This window comes from Neodiprion virginianus, chromosome 3 (genome assembly GCF_021901495.1).
Source record: "Neodiprion virginianus isolate iyNeoVirg1 chromosome 3, iyNeoVirg1.1, whole genome shotgun sequence".
Classification (NCBI taxonomy): Eukaryota; Metazoa; Arthropoda; class Insecta; order Hymenoptera; family Diprionidae; genus Neodiprion; species Neodiprion virginianus.
The window spans coordinates 5,613,110-5,633,351 of record NC_060879.1 but is presented as its reverse complement, the minus strand read 5'-3'; the positions used below and the strand labels follow the sequence as shown (position 1 = coordinate 5,633,351).

Sequence of the window (20,242 nt, the reverse complement as noted above, 5' to 3'; positions counted from 1 at the left end):
TTTTTCATCTATCGACAGCAGTTTTTGAGGAAAACGGAAAAAACATTATATTTTGCTGTTTTCTCGAAACACTTGCTAAAACGGTCAAAAATGACTTTAGATTTGACATTTCTGAGGGTCGAAGACTCCTATACACAAAAATGCAGCCACGTCCCGAATATTTTGGACTCAGACCTATTTTGACCGGACTAACAATAAGATTAGAAATCGCGCTTTTTGCCTCATCAAAGTTTAACCGTATTTCGCAATAGCGGGATACCGAGGAACCAGATTTGGCTCGAATATGTCGTAAATCTTTCTGGTGACTGAGGTGACTGCATGACTAACTGTTATCGTTCCCCGATCGCTTTGGAATTAATTATTATTGCCCATTAAGAGTTATTGGATCGGCACTCGACAGAAACTCCGTCCCTCGATAAATTAGTGAGATCTCTGCCTCCTCATTCATGAGCTGCGTGATCAACATCCCACTTTTGGGTAACTATCTGTCAATTATTGGGAACAAACTTTGTGGTAATTGTGTCACTGATTACTGTTCAGTCTTTTCGCAATGCGCATGATTTTCGCTGACGGTTAAATACGTATGCTGATTTTCGAACGGAGCTTCGATTGAAGGACACTATTTTAATGGATAGGCAAAAAATTAGTAATAGTTTTCCACGATACAAAACGTTGATGGGGTCAGATTTTAAATGAAAATTCTGAATTCCATTCTGTCGGCTGAGGAAACTGCCAGAATTAGAGAACAAGTTCAAAATTATAAGATCAAGAAAAAAACGCGTTCTTAGCATTTTATCGCGGAACGTAAACCGGCAAATGAATATACCACAGATTGAAAATGAACTTGAGAATTTAGCCAACGGTTTGAACCACCATTTAAAATGAGCCTGAAGTATTTGAGATGTTCTGTTCTGAAATTAAGTATACAGCTTATTGTGAAAATACCGCAAAAGACAGGTTTTATCGTGTTATTCCACTCTGATGAAATGAGCGCCGATCATTTCTTCTTGCTAACATATTTTCATTTATAATCGAATTGTATTTAATATTTTCGACAAATGGTTAGCAGTTTAACCACTTCCCGAATTTTATTATAAAAATGATTATGCCTATAACAGGACGCGGCAAAAATCGTAAAAGTCATTGATTCGTCCTCGTTTGATATTAATTGCAAAAATGAAAAAATAATACCAACAATAAAATATTAAAAACAAAATAAAAAGATAAAAAATCCGACATAAAAACTTGAACACATATAAGTACATTACAATTTATGCGAATGATCGATACGTGTAATAATTTTTATTTCTCAATTTATCTATAGTACAAATATAACTGATGCCTATTACGTCATGTAATAATATATATATGTATACTACACACACACATACACACACACACATTTATATTGTATATATCCATATATATATTTACACGTAATTTTTCACGATCTTATAATACCTATAATGTATAAACATAAGTATACGTATATTATCTATTTATATCTAATAATCGCTTGTTTGTACTGGCCTCGCAATCTTGATAATTGATAGATATATAATTATTGGAGAAATTCAATTAAATAAGAATCAGCATCTATAATATACGCAAAATGCTCATAAATAATCTCTCAGAGACGAGAAAAAAAAGTTGTACAAGTAAATAAAAACGAAGCACAAAATATTAAGATAGAAACAAATCCGTCGGTGAAAAAAAAAACGTGTTAAAAAAAAAAAATAAATTAAGAAAATAGAGAAAGAAACACCACTGGCCACTCCATCAGCGAACTATAACATAATATTGCCACACGAACGCGCATCGCACACGATTTATCCATACGACTTCGTAAATCGGTGTCGTACAAAAGTTTGTCTCTACATGTACAGTTTCACATACATATGTATTAATATAGTAACATACATGTATAATATTCAAAATATCACGTGGTTTACTGGCACTGAAAACAGTAGGCCTAATATGTATAGTATAATATAATATATTGTCGGTACTGTCGAAATATCGGTTTATTTAAAAAGTCATAATATTGGGCGGTGTACAAGGGAGAGAAAGTTTATACAAATAAATCAGTATCCCCTCTTTCGCGTATAATTATATATATATATATAGTATTCCTCTGCAGTATCGGGCCCCTGACAGACACACACACACACACACATTTATATACACACACACACGCGCGCGCGCGCGTCACTGTCATGTTTTCCTAGTGAGGTCCAGGGGCGGTCCCGTTTCCGTTTCCGCGATTTCCTCCCCATCCTCCTCGCTCTCGGAGCTTTTCTCATCATCCGTGGTACCAGCGGCATCGGTTACCGTGGTACACTCAGCCCGGGATTTCATACTGAGGTCGATCGGCGCCACCTGCTCAGGTCCCAGAGACCTTAGGAAGGCTATACTCTTGTCGCGGGATGCGGCAGAGCTTAGATTAGACGGTGGGGTCCTATAAAGCTCCGACGGTTTCGGCGACGGCGTTGATCTGGGACTAAAGCTCTCGCTCGAAGAACTCGAGAGGATACTTGTTACCGGTTGTAGATTAGGAGGGCTCAAATGACTCACGTAGGGAACCATGAATCGTTGCTGGAACGGGAAGAATGGACTGTTGAGCAGCTGCATGTGGGTCGTAAGTGCGGGATGAAAGAAGGGAGGACCACGCCAAATCGGGAAACGGGCCTGTTCGGCACGGATGAGGTCTTGGGACCTCATTACTTGGGCACAATCTGGATGCCTGAGGAGGTCCTGAGGCCCCGCCGCCGCCGCCGCCGCCGCTGTTGGGCCCTCGTTGCAGAGGTCTCTCTTTGGCAATCTTTGATCGTTGATGTAGCTGTTTACGGTGCTGCTGCTGCAGTTGTTGTTATTGTTGTTGTTGTTGTTGTTGTGGTTGTGGTTGTTGTTATTGTTGCAGTTGTTGTTCGTCGTGTTGTTGTTGTTATTGTTGTTGTTGTTGTTGTTAGTGCTCGTGTTGTTGTTCGCAGCGTCCAATTGACTGCTGAACGACTTCTCGTTGTACGGTAGCTTCGGAGCTTTCAGGCGCGTCTGTACTTGGTTTGATTGCTCCTGCAACAGGCAGTGGATTTTGAACCAGTTTGATCGTCGACCGTATCGAGAACCCGATTTCGACATTCCCACCATTAGACACTTCCGCAAACGACACGCCTTGCACGCTGTACGATTCTTCTTGTTTATTACACATATTCCACCGTTTTTACACTCCGATATGCTGCTCAGGTTGTTGTATGTTCGACCGAAGAATGACTGCAATTATAAAACGAAATTTGTTTTGTTGTGAAAATATTGGTCATGTTTGAAAGTATTGGTGATGTTGAGAATGTGGAAGGATCGGGAAGGAGATCATTTACAAACTCATGAATGGATGTTACAGAATTTTTAAAACTTGGAACATCAAAGTATAAAATGGTTAAAATATGGTAAGCCAAAATATAGAATTGTAGGAACGAATCGGAATATAGCAAAATATATTATGTATTATTGATTCTATCTGTTGGTTTTCTATACTTTACTTTTCTACTCTCAACTTTTTACATTTTGTAAAATTCGATATTGTGAAGCTCTCATCGTCTGATCTTCCAACACTTTCATCCTTACCCTCGACAAATGTTCTTTTGAATTAATCTGGGCATTATATCAAAGACAGCTGAAGTAGAAACTTGAGGTTATTTTGTAACGTTAAAATAAGTACAGTACCAAAACGAATAATAATAATAATCCAAATCGATTTCAGTCGTTGTCGAGTTCAGATACTAAATTTAGTGAAACAATGACATACCAATGTTAATCACAAGCACCATTATACGTTTTGAATGAGAAAAAAAATATTCAAATTACATCAATTCTATAATTGATCGTAGCAGCTTCAGCAATATTTGTAACCAGATAATAACAATTTAGTATTTTTTTCTTCTATTTTAGTGGATATTAGCGTTAAGATTTTTTTGCAACGACGCTTCCTCATCTTCCGACGACGTTTATTAAAATCGTTAGTCTCGAATAATGAGCGAGCATCGTGTTACAGAGAAATAGCTTCAGGCACGATTGGAAAAAAAAAAAAAAAAACTTTCAAGTTAAGCATTGAAGAACTGGTCTTGGTGGTATTTAAACAAGTAAACGAAAAAACAAAAATTTAACTACAATAAGAAAGAAATCAAAAAACACCCAGCAACTTTAAAACATTAAACCTATTAAAACGATTGCATCATTACGTTGTGACGATTACGAAGAAAGAAGATCGTATCCAACGGCTAAATTTGTTTTCTAGATTATAATTTTTTCCCGGTATTTTTAGAACATTAAAAAAAAAAAAAAAAAAGTGTCACTGATGGAGAAGACGACTTTGTTAGTTGTTCGGTAAATATTGATTGAAGGGAGAAAAAAAAAAAATAAATAAATAAATAAAGGCGTGTGGATTCCGTGTGAATACCCTTTTTTTCACTGAGGGATGAGAACTCACCTTGCAACCTTCGCAGGTGAACGCCCCGAAATGAAACCCCGCGGCAGGTTCTCCGCAGACCCTGCAGAGCTGATTCATCTGCAAATGAGAATTCATAGAAGCCTGGATAACACGAGTGTCATGCTGAAGATTTCTCGGTAAAGAGACGATACGATATTCGAAGTGAAGTATATATATAGGTGCAATATATAATAGGTGGGTAGGTAGATGGTATAAACCGAGTTCCACGGTCGAACTGTGCGCCGACTGTAAATACGGTAAATAAATTCAATACGCATATATGCAAATGGCCGGCCGAGTGCCCAGGGTGTTGTTTCTCAATGGTGGAATGCCTGGGCCTTCCGACCTTCGACCGGAGACGAATAAAGCTTTACAATCATTTTTTTTTTTTTTTCTCTCTTATTCTGCTTCTTCTTTTTCTTTTCCCTCTTTTTTCGAAGGGGGTCAAGCGAGACCGGCGATAAGAGACGTTAATTATATTCTGTCACTTGGATATAGGTGCATCATGCAAATTGCAACGCGCTTGCAGCAGCCTTCGATTCTCGACGACGCGACGACGGTATAATGTGTATAAATGCGATATGCACTGCAGTAAAGCGACCTCATATAACCAACCACAAGCCTCTTTTACTAAAAGTACAGCCTCTCTGCGCGATATTTGCTCATTCTCAACTCGACTTTATATTTACGACCTTTGAAAAGGAGGTTTTGAATCTACCGAGTAATAACGCTTATTGGAAATTTTTCAATTACATGTAAAACTACTCGTTTGCAATGTCATAAGACGGGTACTTTTGCAATACACCGAACGTCTCGTTGGTCTCTAAGCTCCGTGCGACGTGAGAACGTTATAAACGGAATTCTGTACCCTCGGCAACTTGAATTATCGCCGGATTGAGATTCGGTACCATCAGCCAGAGACTTCACTAATTAGCAATCGATCTATCGAGCTAATCAGCATTTGGTCTTTGGTACATTAGTACGTACATGTAAATACATGCATCCACACACATGCAGATTGACAGCGAGTGAGAAAATTATTATTCATTTTACTCACACGCGAAACTACTTATGTACGTTTATAGCTTTTGATCAATTACCTTCTATTATAATTTCCTTTCATATACATGTATATATATATATATATACCCATACGTCCTACTGTTAACTTTTTCTCACAGCTCTCATGAGCCACGTAACCTAATACCGCACGCTCCAAGGCACTCGCAATAATTATATTACGAAACGAAAAATTAATCATCGGCAATATTCACCGAGCTGTCACTCACAGCCGCTGTACCGGGCTTCCGTTTACAAACGTTTGCAGCTACAAAAAATCCAGATAATGTATGATAAAAAGATTCTAAGAACGAGGAAGAAGTATTTTGGTCAGCTGTTTATTCCAAATCGGTACCTATAATAATCTACTCAACGAGTGTCAGTAATCGTTTCTAAGATCCTCTGCACCAACCTCCGGTACCAAATGACAAGTCTAATACCAAATCGAACCAGACCAGACATCGGTGCCGGCATGGTGCACCGAGTGATGATGGATTGAGTCCTGGAGAAGAGACAACACTGCCGTAAATGAAGAGACTCCATTCGTTCAGCGTACCTAGTAACTCATAGTGGCGACAAAAGCAGCTACGCGGAGGGCAAAGTCGCAAGCGTTGGAAGACTTGAAGGCAAAAACCTGAAACGTCCAACACATGACGCTGAATGTCACCCCGGAGGCAACAGCAGCAGCGGCAACAGACTCTAATCCTCACCGCATCTTATTCCTATTCGTCATCTCCCGTTTCTTTGATGCAGTCCTGGTCTCTCATGTCCGCATCTCCGGGCAAAACTCATATACCCCCAACCACGCGAGACTCATCGACGTGTTCTAGCCGCCCTGCGACGAATAGCTCATTCATTTGCGCGATCAACCCCGCAAAGTAGACATTATGTGACTCGTCGTAATAATGTTAAGGATCCGGTGCTTTGACCCGGAGTCTGCACAGTGGATCCATTCAAGTGGAACACTAATCGCAACTACACTTTGCCAAAATCCAGCCTCAGCGTAGCGAGCAACGAGTTTTGGGCCAGTTTTTAACGCGCTACTGTACCGATCATTTCGCTAATTGACATATTCTGGATGATTCCTTACCACGTCAGTGTTTCCGGAGGCTGATGAAACCGGTGCTATCGTGGAGGAAGTGAGCGTTGCCGATGGCGTCCACCACCTGACAGGGTGAACAGCTTTACCTGGAACTGCGCTGACCCCCGCCACCCCCGGCTGCAGGTCCCCCAGGTCCATTCGTATCCCTATTCCCCGGGGCTCGGTGTTCCTCGATTAACCCTCGAGCGGATCATCTTCCCGAGCAACTTCTGTCCCAGGGTTTAAACGCGAGTAGGTAATAGGAGTCAGCAGAACGCCATCGGCGCCTCGGTCGTCGCTCCGCACACGTTCGCACTGCTAAACGTAGCTGATTCCCGGCGTCTGGTCAGGTTTGCAAAGTCGCATCGTGGCCAGACCCAAGAATCAAGGCTTCCACTTTACACTTGTACGTTGGCGGGTGCGATCGGAAAGCAGAACTCGGTCACTTTTGAATCAACGATTATCCGCCGGTGGTTGTGCAGCACGTCACTGTGAACTCAGTTTCTTCGGCACCTGGATAAAGAGCTTGCGAAAGGTCGGACTGCTCCTGGCGAGGCGACGATCTCGATCGTTTTTCCGGAAACGGGGTGAGCGCGGGGAACGTGAATACGGCGTCGTGCGTCCGTGGAGCACGTGGTCGCGAGACTGAGCCCCTACCTCAGCCGCTCCGTTCGCCGGTCCAGGGCCCGTCCATCCTTCCGTGGGCACGGTTTGTCCGCTCGTCCTTATCACACGCTCACCTCAGACTCGGAGATGCCGTTGCCTCCCACCCCCCACCGCGCTCTATGCCGGGCCCCGCGGTCACCCCCCTCCTTGGGCCTCGGGTCCCCACGGCCCCTCTCCCTTCCCTGCGGCCCACTCTTCTCTCTGTGCTCCGAGGCACGCCGGCGTCGTAGACGTGAGCTTTGCGACACGGTTCAACCAGTGGTTCAGACTCAGGACACTCCCAGCCGGGACGAAAGGCTCTAAACTGCGTCGGATGGTCCGCGGATTGATGCGTAGATGCGCAATACACTTTTCAGACGGATCCTTGACGTCGATTATTTCGACGTTTCGACGTCAACACGAGACTCGAGCAATCGACGCGTGCTTGATCACCTTGGAAAACTAATTTAACCACGGAGGTTTTGATCCGAGAACTCTGCTCCAGGGTGGAGCATATGTGAATTTTGAAACTGTAAAGAAGATCACCTACAGTTCACTCCAAAATATTATCCATATCATTCGACGATTTAACTTCTAACATCGTCAGCAAAAATCTACGTCATTTGATGGTAAAACATTCATGATGAAACATGCATCCGTCAATTTCACTTCAATCTCTCTGTATAACTATTTTGCTTATTTTTTCCCTACTAATCAAAGTTCGATGTTGAATGTAACCGTAGTTTGATTCAGATTTAATGCATATTAAAGTTCTCTTGAAGTAAGTTTTCAATCCGCGGTGATTTAACATCAGTTTAAGATATAAAGTCGTTCCCTCGAATGAACGTCAAACAATCAATACACGAACAAACTAATGAATGGTGTCTCAATTGTATCGATTTTACATCTTTCTTGTAATACAATTGTCGCGTTGAGGTTGGTGTTGATTAATACAACCCAAATTTTACAGCCCATGGTATGGGATGCCGGTTGGAAGAAAAGACCCAAACATTACAGATCGTGAATTTCAAACGGTGATACGAACTTTCGCTACATTTACCATTCACAATGCGCATCAGTGTCAGTACACGTGCGAATGTCTTCTTCATATCAGAAACGAAAAGCGCGTGGTGGGAAGAGGGTAGAAAAAAGGTCTCTCGGTATTGGGAACGTGGATAGAAGAACATGCATCAGAGCTGAGCGAAGCGTGATTCTCAGCCGTACAAGTAATACAGCTTTGAGACCTTGCTGTGAAAATGTTTCCGACTCACAATGTTGCAATTACATGAAAGAAATCCGAATATTCTCAGAGATAATCCGATATTTTACAGAGTTTTTTTTTTTTTGTAGTCACTGAGCTTTATTCGGAATATTCCTTAACAGATGTGAAAAACTCTTTGAGAAGTCTATCAACGTCTGATTATCGACCACTGTAAGTCAGGAATATTGTTCCACCAGGGGAATAATTTCGATATGAAACATCACTGCTTCACCGAGATACATCATAATTGTGTAAAATCGTGGATACCTAGTTACAGAAACACGAACCTACCTATACCCACCTCTCCGCCTATAGGGAGGTAATATACCTGAAAGGTAATGAACTGTGCAGCTACGAAGTGACGCGAGAATCTACCCAGAGGAATATCGGCGAGACGGAGCCGCCGCCGCAACGATTGGAAAAGAATAAATTCTGCGGTATTCGCCACGGATGATCGACACGCACGTAGGTATGGTAGGCAGTAGGCATCACAATATGTGGCCATGCTTCTCCTTGAAGTTAGCGTGCGAACTCCCCGGAGATATTATAATAAATACTTTTCATACGACTCTGCTGCAACGGTGTGCGAGATTTGTGGCGTGGATTGTGCGGAGCAAACGACCAAGGCACCCGATATTATGCACCAGAGTTCTCACGTCCGTACCTACAACCCGAAGGTACCTTGTACGTGTTCGAAAGACGTCAACGTGTGTCGTTCGCACGGGTTGAAGCACGACGGTTCATCAAAGATAGTCGGTCAGCCGTAAGTCAAGTCCGCATTCGTAACGGTCAACTATCCGCCTGCATCCATACCCGGATGGCTAGGCTAATCAACTGCACTAAATGTCAAATTGCCTATCTACATCTCGTTGCAAGGCGGAGTCGTCTTAGGCTACCACCGCGTTTACACGCGATGATTTGTGAATCGGGAAGTCTCAAGTGCCTCGTCGCAGCGTATCATTCTCGGCTGTCATGCCTGCAGAAAACGTTACTTTTCCCCTGAACACCGAACGTCGCGGTTATAGAGAGTTTTCACGATGTTCAAATTACCTCAACTTCGTCGTCGCGACTTGCGAAAAAGGTGCATTTGGCAATGTCGCCGGGTGAATTACGACGAGGGGTCTTTTCATTGATATTCGGAGGATGGTTTATTTTGTGTACATATTATGCCATTCCGGTTCAATCAAGGAATGATATCATCGCGGTGTATAAACTGTATGTATACCCGCGCATAACCGCGGGGAATCGGATGATCGCTACTAAGTGGGAGGAGCTGGATACCCGCCAATAGAAAATGCCGCCACCCACGATGTAATAAAAATGAATTTATCACTAAATCACCGCCTACGCCATTGCCCGATTGCTCGGTGCTGCTGCAGCCTCTCGCCAGAGGACCTCAGTTGTCGGGTCGAGTTTGACATCGGACACTGAAGAACTCTTCGTTATTAATGTGGTGACGATGCATTTCGCTTTATTAGAAATAAACAGCTTACTGAAAGATGCACGGTAGGATCTGAGTCCTGATTCATGTTTTTACAAGGGAATAATTATGGATATGGAAACAAATTCATTTTATGAATTTTATTACAAATATTTAACTTCACGAAATATAATAATTCTACCGTACATTCCGTTCCATAATCATATGGTAATAAATAGTAATTGTTCATTCGAATATCAAATAAGTCTGATCGTTACCTTTAGAAATATAATGTTCATCGCACATTGAGTATATTACAGTAAAAATTTCGTGACAATGTTTTCGATAATATCGATATATATTATCGTTCTGCTCGATGCATTTGTGATTATCCGCAAAGACAATATTAAGATGGTAGATTCATCTGGAATAAGGGTTTCTTCAAAGAACTGGATTTTCTGAGTAGAGTATTTTACCTTGTAGCACAATGGTACTGTATACTAATTTACTGATCTGGAGTATTGAAGCTTTCGTTTCTATATCGTAATACCATCTACGTAAAGATCGTTCCTCGATGCTGAGATGCAACGATCTTTAATCGTTTGCAAAGATTCGCGTCAAATGGACACAGAACTGTTAAGTACCATCTGTTTACGTACAAAATGCCTGCATATCTATCTCAATTTTCAACGTACTGGAAATTTATTCTACAGTTTCTGTTGTTCTGAAAAAACAGTTTAAGTAGTTTGTCAAAAGCTAATTCAAGAATGAGTCAATTCCGTTATCTCCAAATACTGTCAAATAATCACAGTGAAGAGAACATATCCATTCCGTGGGAGTATTGCGCAGAAACACTTATTTTCCAGATAAACCGATGGCCGATTTCCGATTTCGAAAATCCTGGCTCGCCGCCAGGACAACGTAGCTGGTATTAATTACTAACGGATCTACTCCCGCTGCCAGTAGACCCTCTGTGTCTGGGTGCGTCGGAGATAACCTTCATCACAACACCCTGAGCGATACCATAGTGCTCATAAACGTCTTTGCCGTAGGTTCTGGTGGTCTGTTCAACCGTCTGCCGCTCGGCCCTACCGTCCGACGTTACCGACTGAGGATCCTCGGGCTGTATGACCGGCAAAGCGATGTTCATCGCCTGGAGAGAGTTGAAGCTCTGCATTACCAGCTGGGAGGCGATCGACATTGTCAAAGGATTCACGGGCTGAAGAGGAGCAACGCTGGGTATTGCTGGAAGTACGGTAGTTTGGCTCCGCCTAGGTTGAACGGATTTTGGACTTGCGGCGGTCGGCTGCAGCACCGGAAGCGTTGCCGTTTGAGAGCGGTGCTTGCGTGCCGGGGCTTGCGGACTCCGGGACCTGTACGAAGCTGATTCGAGCGGGGCGCCCTCCGCTTCCAGAGTCTGACCCCCATTTTCGGGCGACATCGCGATGCTCGTGGGATTTACAACGGTCTGAGAAACGCCGGAGGCTGTTGGACTGGCACGCGAGACGTTAGTTGAGCTGCTTGGACTGCCATTGACGCTATTGTTCCCCGATCTTCCGCCGATTTTCGAATCGACCGGCGACGATCTGTTATCGTTGGTCGACTCACCGGCCGCCGTTCTGTTCCGCTGTGCCGAGACGACCTTGGCTGGACTTTGCCGCGAGTTCTCAGCGCCATTTTGGGGACTATTGATCGGGTTTTGGTGGCCAATTTTACCGTTATAATGGTCAAATATACCAGAGCTCGAATAGATCTCTGCCGGAGGTTTGTGGAGGTCAGTCACTTCCGGAAGGGCGAAGTTGTCCGAACCTGAAAGCTTCACCGCCAGGCTTGGATCCCCGTTTGGAAAGCTTGCGCTTTTTGCTATCGCTTGGCGTTCCTTCGCCACTTTTGGAGCGAATGGATTCTTTCTCTCTATCGGCTTTGGTGTTGCGTAGCCCTGAAGCTTAGTCTGCTGCACGCTGTTCCTCTTGCTATTGGAACGCTTCGCCTTCGGCTGGACTGGTTCCGGGCTTCTGGCGCTCTCTCGTCTTTCCGGAAAGTGCTTTCCTCGCATGTTCAATTCCTCTGTATCCGATGCGTCCTCACCCTCAGATTCTTCCTCGTTCTCCTCCATTATTGCACTTGACTCGATCCATTCCCGAATACGGTCCTTTTTTCGAGATCTGTCCACCGTCGTCTCAATGCCGTACTGCGTCAGGGTGAATAACAACTGATTTTTCTCTTCTAGCGAACTGTGGAAACTGTACATTGACGGACACAACTCGTCTCTTTCGTCCGCTCCGCCTGCCGAAGTGGAATTATAACTTTCAACGAACCGTTTCATAATCAATACTGTGGTAATCCAACACATAGAGGTAAACTTATTTCGTACCAGACTCTTATACAACGAATCATGAATGCGTTTACTGTATCATTTATCACAATCAATCAAAGGAATACTTCCGTCAAGTAGTCGATAGTCTTCCTTGTATAATGAATGCATGTTGTCACGAGTTTTCACAAACAATGTTTTTTATTGACTTACTGTTCTCAGTGATCACAAAACTCAGTATTCATAGTTCTACATATCATTCTACAACGAACTTTTCGTTTGACTTTACGACTCGAGAACTTGACGTAATTTCATAAATTCAGAGAAACTGCAAGCTATTTCCAGTGACGTTTCACGGTTAAAACGAACTTCAAAAATCTTGCACGTCTTTGAGTGAATTCCACGTACATCGTATTAAGTGTGTACTGGACTGCAAGGATTTTCAGCTCATGCGGCCTAATTAACCTTACGGAATATAGGCCAAAAAATGTTACACTTACCATTCAACGCCTTCTCTGCGCCGAGTTTCGCTAGCCATCTGTCGTCAAGGTATTTATTTACTTCAAATACACTAGCTGGACGTTTTTCTTGCTTAGGATCTAACAGTCTTTTGAACATTCTGAAAAATAACGTGACAATTACTGTCAAGCGTTTCAGTATCAGGCATAATGTACTTGAAAGTGAATATGGGCCATTCAAATACTCGCCTCTGCGCTCTCGAGCTGATTAACTGAAACAGTTTTGGCTTCTTAGCGATGTTCAGGGTAGCCGAGTGCCAATTGAGGTACCTTGCATACCTCGGATCATCAGTAGCTGCTTTCTGCCATGGCAGACAGCCGGTGAGGCATACGAATATCACTATTCCAAACTGCCAGACATCATGGGCCGTTAGAGCCCTGAAAGAAAAGAAAAAGAAAATATTCTTTGTGCTCATTTCGCAGTATCACTTCCAATTCTGGGTTACCAATAACTATCCAATGCACATTGAAAACTGTATTATACTGCTCACTTGTAGGCATCGTCAGTGTCGATCTGAAGTACTTCCGGGGGTGAGTAAGGAAGCCACTCATTGTGCCGTCTAACCACAGTGCTCACTCTACGAGTCTCACCAAAATCGCAGAGCTTTATTCGCGAGAAGTCACTTTTGAACACAAGGATGTTGTCCAGCTTGACGTCCCTGTGCACGAGTTCTCTACTGTGGATGTGGTGAATAGCAGCAGCCAGTTGCCTCGCCACCCTCTTCGCGTGAAGCTCACCTAGTCCAGTTTCCGTCACGTTGGATGTGAGGTCACCTAGGAGGAAAAAAATGTATTGAGGTTGCCAGATTCGTGGCTTGGAAAAAGTGTTTTAATTATTTCAGGTACCCAATGGCGCGTATTCCTGACTGAAAACGAAAAACCCCGCCGTTTCGAAGGCCACGTCGTAAGTTGTAATGATGTTTCTGTGAGCCGAAAGATGAAGGCCATAGTGAAACTCTCTGTAAAAATCCGATATGCTTGTGTACGGTTTGGGCAGTGCTTTTAGCACCATTTCAGTCTGCGTACTTCGATGCTCAGTCAGAAGAATCTTTCCGAACCAACCCTCACCGACGATCTGTAGTATGTCAAACTCATCCCCAAGGTTTACCTGGAATCATGGAGAACATACAACGGCATGGATCAAAATCACTGAAATATGCACCAAGTATATTCGAATAGTTCAACAACGCGCTTATGCAATCAGTCAAAGACTTGTGAAAAAATTGGAATTCCCGATTTCTCAAATACATTTTGAATCTGAAATATTCTCCGAATACTACGATAAGGTTGAGTCTATTTTATCCAACTGATTTTGGATCTGCATAAATTCGAACGTCGACAATACAAGCTTTACTGACTAGCAGGTGCATTACATATGCGCGATTATTATACACAGTAAGTCTGAAAACATTTGCCATTCTGCAGCAGATATAATCGAGTAAAGTTTGGCCACGATCCATAATCTCGACCGCCTGGTTATCTGCAAGAATATCTGAACTGCAGATAGTCAGTGGTCAATATTTCACAACCAGCATTAGTATACAGTCTGCAGATTCAGATTAGTCTGCTACTCTTTCAGTTCAAGTTATTCATCACTCTGCAGTGTAATAACCGAGCAACCGATTTCCGGACGACGAGAGAGTTTTGACCCCGTTTTCTAAAAACGCGGGAAAATATTTATCTGTGCTCAAGCAATTCGGAAACTGACACCACAGAGCTACGGATTTTTGGAAATTTTATTGTTGTTTGATGAAAAATAATCTCGTTGAAGGAAGGATCAAATCTGCGAGTTTCCAAGTCACCTTGATTCGCACGTCTTAATCAAACTTTCTTGAAATATCAAAGTTCAAGCAAAATAGATCAGAACCCAAACGAGCGGACGTCCAATTTACAAAGACGGAATTGTAAACCGTCGGCACCGCGTGATTATTTTCGTTTGAAAATAAATTCTGCAGAGCTCTCTAGGCGTTGTGACGATTAGTTACACGTCTATACTACCTATTTTCAAAGATCACAAATATCATCTGTAATAATATTTCAAACCCCTGAATTGACGCCTAGAGAGTTTTAACTACGAATTTTACAACTGATCGTCCTGATCCTTTGAAGCAAGACGTGTTTCGTGCCGTATGGTATCTAAACTAGTACTTTGTCTGTATAAACATTGATTGTTTTCCTTTTTTCTTTTTTTTTTTTAATTAACACGCAGACGTATCATAGGAATTCAGTTTTCTTTTTTGGATTGTGATATAGTTTCTCACTTTGATAATTCTTTCACTAAGCTGTATACTTCTGGTACATCTTATAATTGGAATTTCAAGGAAATCGTGCAATGTGTAATAATAAAAACAAGATATATTGGATGCTAATGAAAGTTTGAATCCTTAATTACTACAGTCAATATAAATTTTCGATTTGATTCTGAAAAATTGGGAAATACATAAAAACGATGACCAAATGGCGTTATGTTCTTTCGTTGAAGAAACTGCCGCCTAGACTCGTTGTTAAACCTTCCAATGAACTGGATCGACTTGAGCCAAAAAGAGGAGTTTGAGTCAGTGATTCTCGTATTCCTAGGACGTTTTTGGTATGCGTTGGAGCCAGCTAGTCCGAACGTAGGAGGACCGCGAGTCTGAGACCGATACGAGACCGCAGCCATAAGTCTGCAGCAGGCGGGGCTCTATTTCTGGTTCTATTTCTGTGACACTCAAGTCTCGCAGCATCGTCGTAAGTAAAGCAAGAGCAATGCAGGAAGATCGCGTCGGGCGGAGGGAAAATGTCTACGAAGTGAGGGAAAGCGGCGTGAAAAGCTTAAAGCTCCAGATTAGATTAGTGACTTGGGCAATTTTATCATCCTTAATATTTACGTTCGGACGTTGAATTTTTTAAAGTGGCAAGTTGATTCATCGGCCGCGACACGACAGCTACATGAAACAAGAATTCCACACCGCGGTTACAGACATAATTTTCCCACTCAAAAACACAGCTCGAGTTGTCTCGAAAAATCGCTGAGACGACGCGATGTGGGGGAATGAATTGTCCGCTCGTAAAGCGAAAATAAATCGGAAATAATATTCTCTCGTTTCCTCTGTTAAGGCACCTCCGATATTTTACTTCGTCCAACAAACAAGAGCACGCGATATTCTTAACAGTGTGAAAAAATTCACGTCAACATTGAATGAAATTTTCATTTTCCTATTTTTTAAGAAAACTTTTATAGTTGTATTTTGCAAGCTTTATGAGTCACGATAATTTTTATAAATCGTCCTGTTGACAACGACGAGGTTGTACCAGACAAAATGAATTAAACCAGTTGTCGAACACAATTTATACATTTTGCTTACATTTTTGCGCCGTTTTTTTTTTCTTTTTTTTTTAAAGCTTATTTTTAAAACGTGCATTTCTAATTTCATCATTACATTTCAAATCAACAATAATTCTGATAATCAATTTAATCTATGTATTCAGTAAGGTTTCCGGTGCTTTTGGTGATTCTTATTCAGTCTTTGTGTAATTTATTGTACGAGACCCTAAAAATTTGATCAATTCACCCGGAAAAATTCTCTTGAATTGATCGTAAAGTTGATAGATACTCTCTTCGCAACTATAACAAAATTTGCTTTGTCATAAATAAACAATCTTTCCAGTAAAGAAAAACATTTCCTTAGCAGGAGTTAAATTGCTTATTAGTGAAGATCCAATTTCACGGAATCGATTCAAATATATTTTTGCTCAGATTAAAGAACAGGTGAAACAATTTTTATTCATAATGGATGAAAATATCTGATAGTTTGCCAGTATTCGGAAAGAAATCATTTTCTCTTTCGGGTACGAGATGATTTCGGTTATGAAATGGGAACTCGAAAGATCCTATACTTCGATAATTTTTTCACGAAATTAACGGTATGCAAAAAAAATATTACAAACGATTTGGGACAGTAACAAATCTAGATAACTTAAAAGTTATTTGCAGATCAAGTGAATGCTAATTTTTCTGTCATCGTGAAAATTATCGCGACGTTCCATTGAAAATTGAGTATTATTATATAGTGAAAAATAACCGTAAGTCTAACAGTTGACATGATTATCAGTTCGGAGCTTTTCTTGCGCTTGATAAAACGTGTGGATTGTGAAATCGGTGAAATGCCGGAGTGTTCTCAAAGCAAAAAGAATTGTATTAGTCTTATTGTTAATTTTATACAATACAGGGAACCTCAAAACACGCTGTGACTTTAAATAAAATGAATTTAACTGTAAGATATTTCCAAGAGTTCTAATTTCTGTTTTCCGTGAAAAATGAGCAGGCATTGTTTAATATTTCATACTTCAAACATTGTTTAGAATCCGTACACTCCTTTGAATATTCATAATTTCTTGGACTTTCAAGTTGTGTTTCTTATTTTATTTTAATTTTTTTTGTTTTTATAAAATATAAAATATCGTGAAATTGACTACCTTTTCGAGTTCAAATTCTCGTATCCTGTGAATCGATCCCCCGATGGCCTTCTTCATCAAACTCATTTTAGCTCGTTCACCAATTTTCGAGCGGTTGGCCTCTGGAGGCACTGCGTATTTCTGCGGAGATGAATAATACACGGTTTATTAAACCATCGTCGGAGTTATGGATAACTAGCAGTGTAATATCAACAATCTCGGGAAGGATCTACGGCTGCGATTTGTTTATACGACCATGCATTACGCCTGTGTTAAACATGCGCCTGATAAACCTGGACTAAGGCCAATAAATAATAGGGTAATAAAAATTCCTAAACGGCTGCAATTTTCTTTTTTTCGACCGGGAAATAAATAAGTAAATAAATAAATAAAATCGAATCAAAATATTATCCCCGCGAAAAAAAAAGTGTACATTTTGCATTTAGAAATTAGCCGCTTGTTCGTCGCTGCTACTTATTCTAGTCGTGTAATCGTCTACAAGAATTCAGAGGCCGCTGATCATTGCGCGGTCACGCATCGTGCAAAACAATAGATTTCGAAAGTATTCGCGGCGCTTGGCCAAAGTACCAAATTGTTTGCTTGTACCGATACTAGCATCGAACCTCTTGGCCGCATGTCGGCATTGGATGCTGACGATCAGGCTTCTTTCTGCGCGACATTGAATAATTCAAGGGCCCTGCACTGTTTTTCATACGAATTCAGTGGAAGATTCACACTTTCGGACTGCAGCGAAAAATCTTTAACGCAAATTTCTGCCAAGTATGAGAATAGAAAAACACATCGACGAGATTTAATCACGTTACTCGATCTTCTTGTGCCAATTTTGAATCGTACAATTATTAAAGATGCGATACAAATTTCGATATTTTATACGTTTAAATTTTATCAATGATCACTCGTCGAATTTGTCATATTTTTGATCTGTATAAGTCATAGTTTCAATCATGTTTCTCTGCAAAATGAGCAACAATGTTATTGAAAATTTCTGGAACAGAAAAGTCGTTTATGATAAATACATCGTCGATCGAAACTTGAGGCAATTCAATATTGTAATATATTCTCACTGAAATAGGAATTGATGATTGAAAAGACACGTTATTGTCGAATGTACATTATTGCGTTTAAAAAAAAGTTTTGTATCGATGTATCGTATGGGAATTGACGAATCCAAAATTTGAAGAAAAAAATTTAATATTCTGAGAATTACAGTTTCGTCACGTTGTAAGTGTGAACCGAATGAATGGATAAATAAATTTAGAAAATTTTTTGAATGTAAGAGAATGTAACTGATGTACCCATTATTCATCTATGTCATGCAGCTATAACTCGAGTATGAAGTTTGCGCTGTACATTTATATTTAACCCTTTGAGTCATATTGGTAAGTATTGTAGTGAATCCACTGGATAAAAATACAGAATAATGACAGTTTATGTAAAAATAATTACAGCACCATGTGGAGCGATATGAGCATTGCGAAATCTATCGTTTAATTTTTGCTGAAACGTGTGTAAAGCACATCGCAAAACCACAACGTTATTTTTAATAAAACCGCCAACCGCGATACACAATTTATCCGTGATTTCGCGTGCACTTACGATATTTTACAGATATTATTTTTATAACAAACCGATACGATTTAATTTAAATAGAACTGATGTCAAACAAATATATCTTGTAGATCACAAAACGATTTGCGATGTAGTCGAGTAATGAATTTTCATTTTCATCTTGCTTCTTTCGTATTTTTTCTGTCAAATATATTATTGACGTGTTTTTCACGTGGTTTGAATAAATATATCAAGATTGTAACACGTCAAATAAAGCGCCTAATCTCTTCGAGTGTTCAAGAAAATTCTTTTCTTCGTTCGTTTTCTTGTGCCAAGTTACAGTCACGTTAAAGTTCACCTTTCAAACCGTTACATTTCAATTACAGCAGTTACCTAATATTTGCATATTGTTCTGTTATTAAAAAAATAAAACCTTATTCTTGGATCGATAGGACGAAAGAAATTTAGTACACGCGTTTTTATCACTCTTAAAACGTGGTAATTTTCGCAGAGATGTCAGATTTGCGTTCAAAAAACGTGTGTACACGGAGTTAAGACGAAATGAAAATCCGTATAGAACTGCCTTACGAACATTTCAATTCTTCAAAACGTGCGATGATGAAGATGACGTCAGAGTTGAACGATGTTCGAATCTGCAGCTGCTGCACTTTCATCTAGTTCATACGAACCATTGTTAGCTAAGTGAAAATACTGACAAGGACAAAACAAACTACGTAAAATGAGTATAAAATAAATTTCAAAACAGATTATTAATCCTCCTCGCACCAACTGATTGCATTTATCAACCCGCAGCACGTTCCAGCTGCACAACGATCACATTGAAGATTTTTTATGAAACGAAGATTCTCTCGAACATATATTCACAGCATAGAAAAACTCCCGGGTTCCATTGATTTCATCCCATTTCAAAACCGCCCCCGAACTACTATGCGAATTAACTTTGACCGAAAATCAAAGTTGCCGCGTGAAACGATTTGTTACGCAATTTTCACGCAAAATACACAAATATTTATCACGCGTAATTTTTTTATTTTCACTTTCTTCTCAACTTTAGCTTCTCGCTTGCAGTATTTATAAAATGCCGACCGGAAAGCGACTGAGCTGATCTTGGCGTCTCGCCGGCTTGGCCGTGTACCGAAACAGACGTCTCAGCGTCGTCGCAGCCGTCGTCTGGCCACCAACGGCGTCGGAAACTAGCGACGCGATGCGTTTTTTCCAGAATATTTTCACCGCGGCTCTTTTGTCTCAGTATTTAAGAAACTATTGTGAAAATTGGTGAGCTGCAAATCCGAGTTCCACTTCGTTCGTCTGGCCGCAAGGTTCTCACGATTATTCGAAATTCCGCAGAGTATGTAAAATACTGCAAGTAATCGACGGAGGCATTTTCGACGAAGGAGGAGTTCAACCGAAGAAATATGCGTCACAGGTGCGAGTTGC

The 20,242-nt window shown here is 41.0% G+C and overlaps 1 protein-coding gene across 1 annotated transcript; it reads right to left on the bottom strand.

Moving 5' to 3' along the window:
- Positions 1–1,304: 1,304 nt before the first annotated feature.
- On the bottom strand, positions 1,305–19,967 carry LOC124301032 (uncharacterized). Its single transcript, XM_046755669.1, has 11 exons — positions 19,377–19,967; positions 17,237–17,356; positions 13,628–13,889; positions 13,273–13,555; positions 12,971–13,159; positions 12,764–12,882; positions 10,884–12,235; positions 10,645–10,673; positions 6,633–6,813; positions 4,484–4,561; positions 1,305–3,270 (listed from the first exon to the last, which is right to left on the bottom strand). Exons 2-11 carry the CDS (start codon positions 17,300–17,302, stop codon positions 2,215–2,217), a joined length of 3,615 nt encoding a protein of 1,204 aa, XP_046611625.1. The 5' UTR covers positions 17,303–17,356; positions 19,377–19,967; the 3' UTR covers positions 1,305–2,214.
- Between the last annotated feature and the right edge of the window lie 275 nt (positions 19,968–20,242).

Coding starts and splice junctions, on each gene's coding strand:
- LOC124301032 (XM_046755669.1), bottom strand. CDS start 17,302: ATGAGTTTGATGAAGAAGGCCATCGGGGGATCGATTCACAGGATACGA. Junction 13,160..13,272: donor GACACTGACGATGCCTACAA/GTGAGCAGTATA, acceptor CTTTTCTTTCAG/GGCTCTAACGGCCCATGATG. Junction 12,883..12,970: donor ATCAGCTCGAGAGCGCAGAG/GCGAGTATTTGA, acceptor GTTATTTTTCAG/AATGTTCAAAAGACTGTTAG.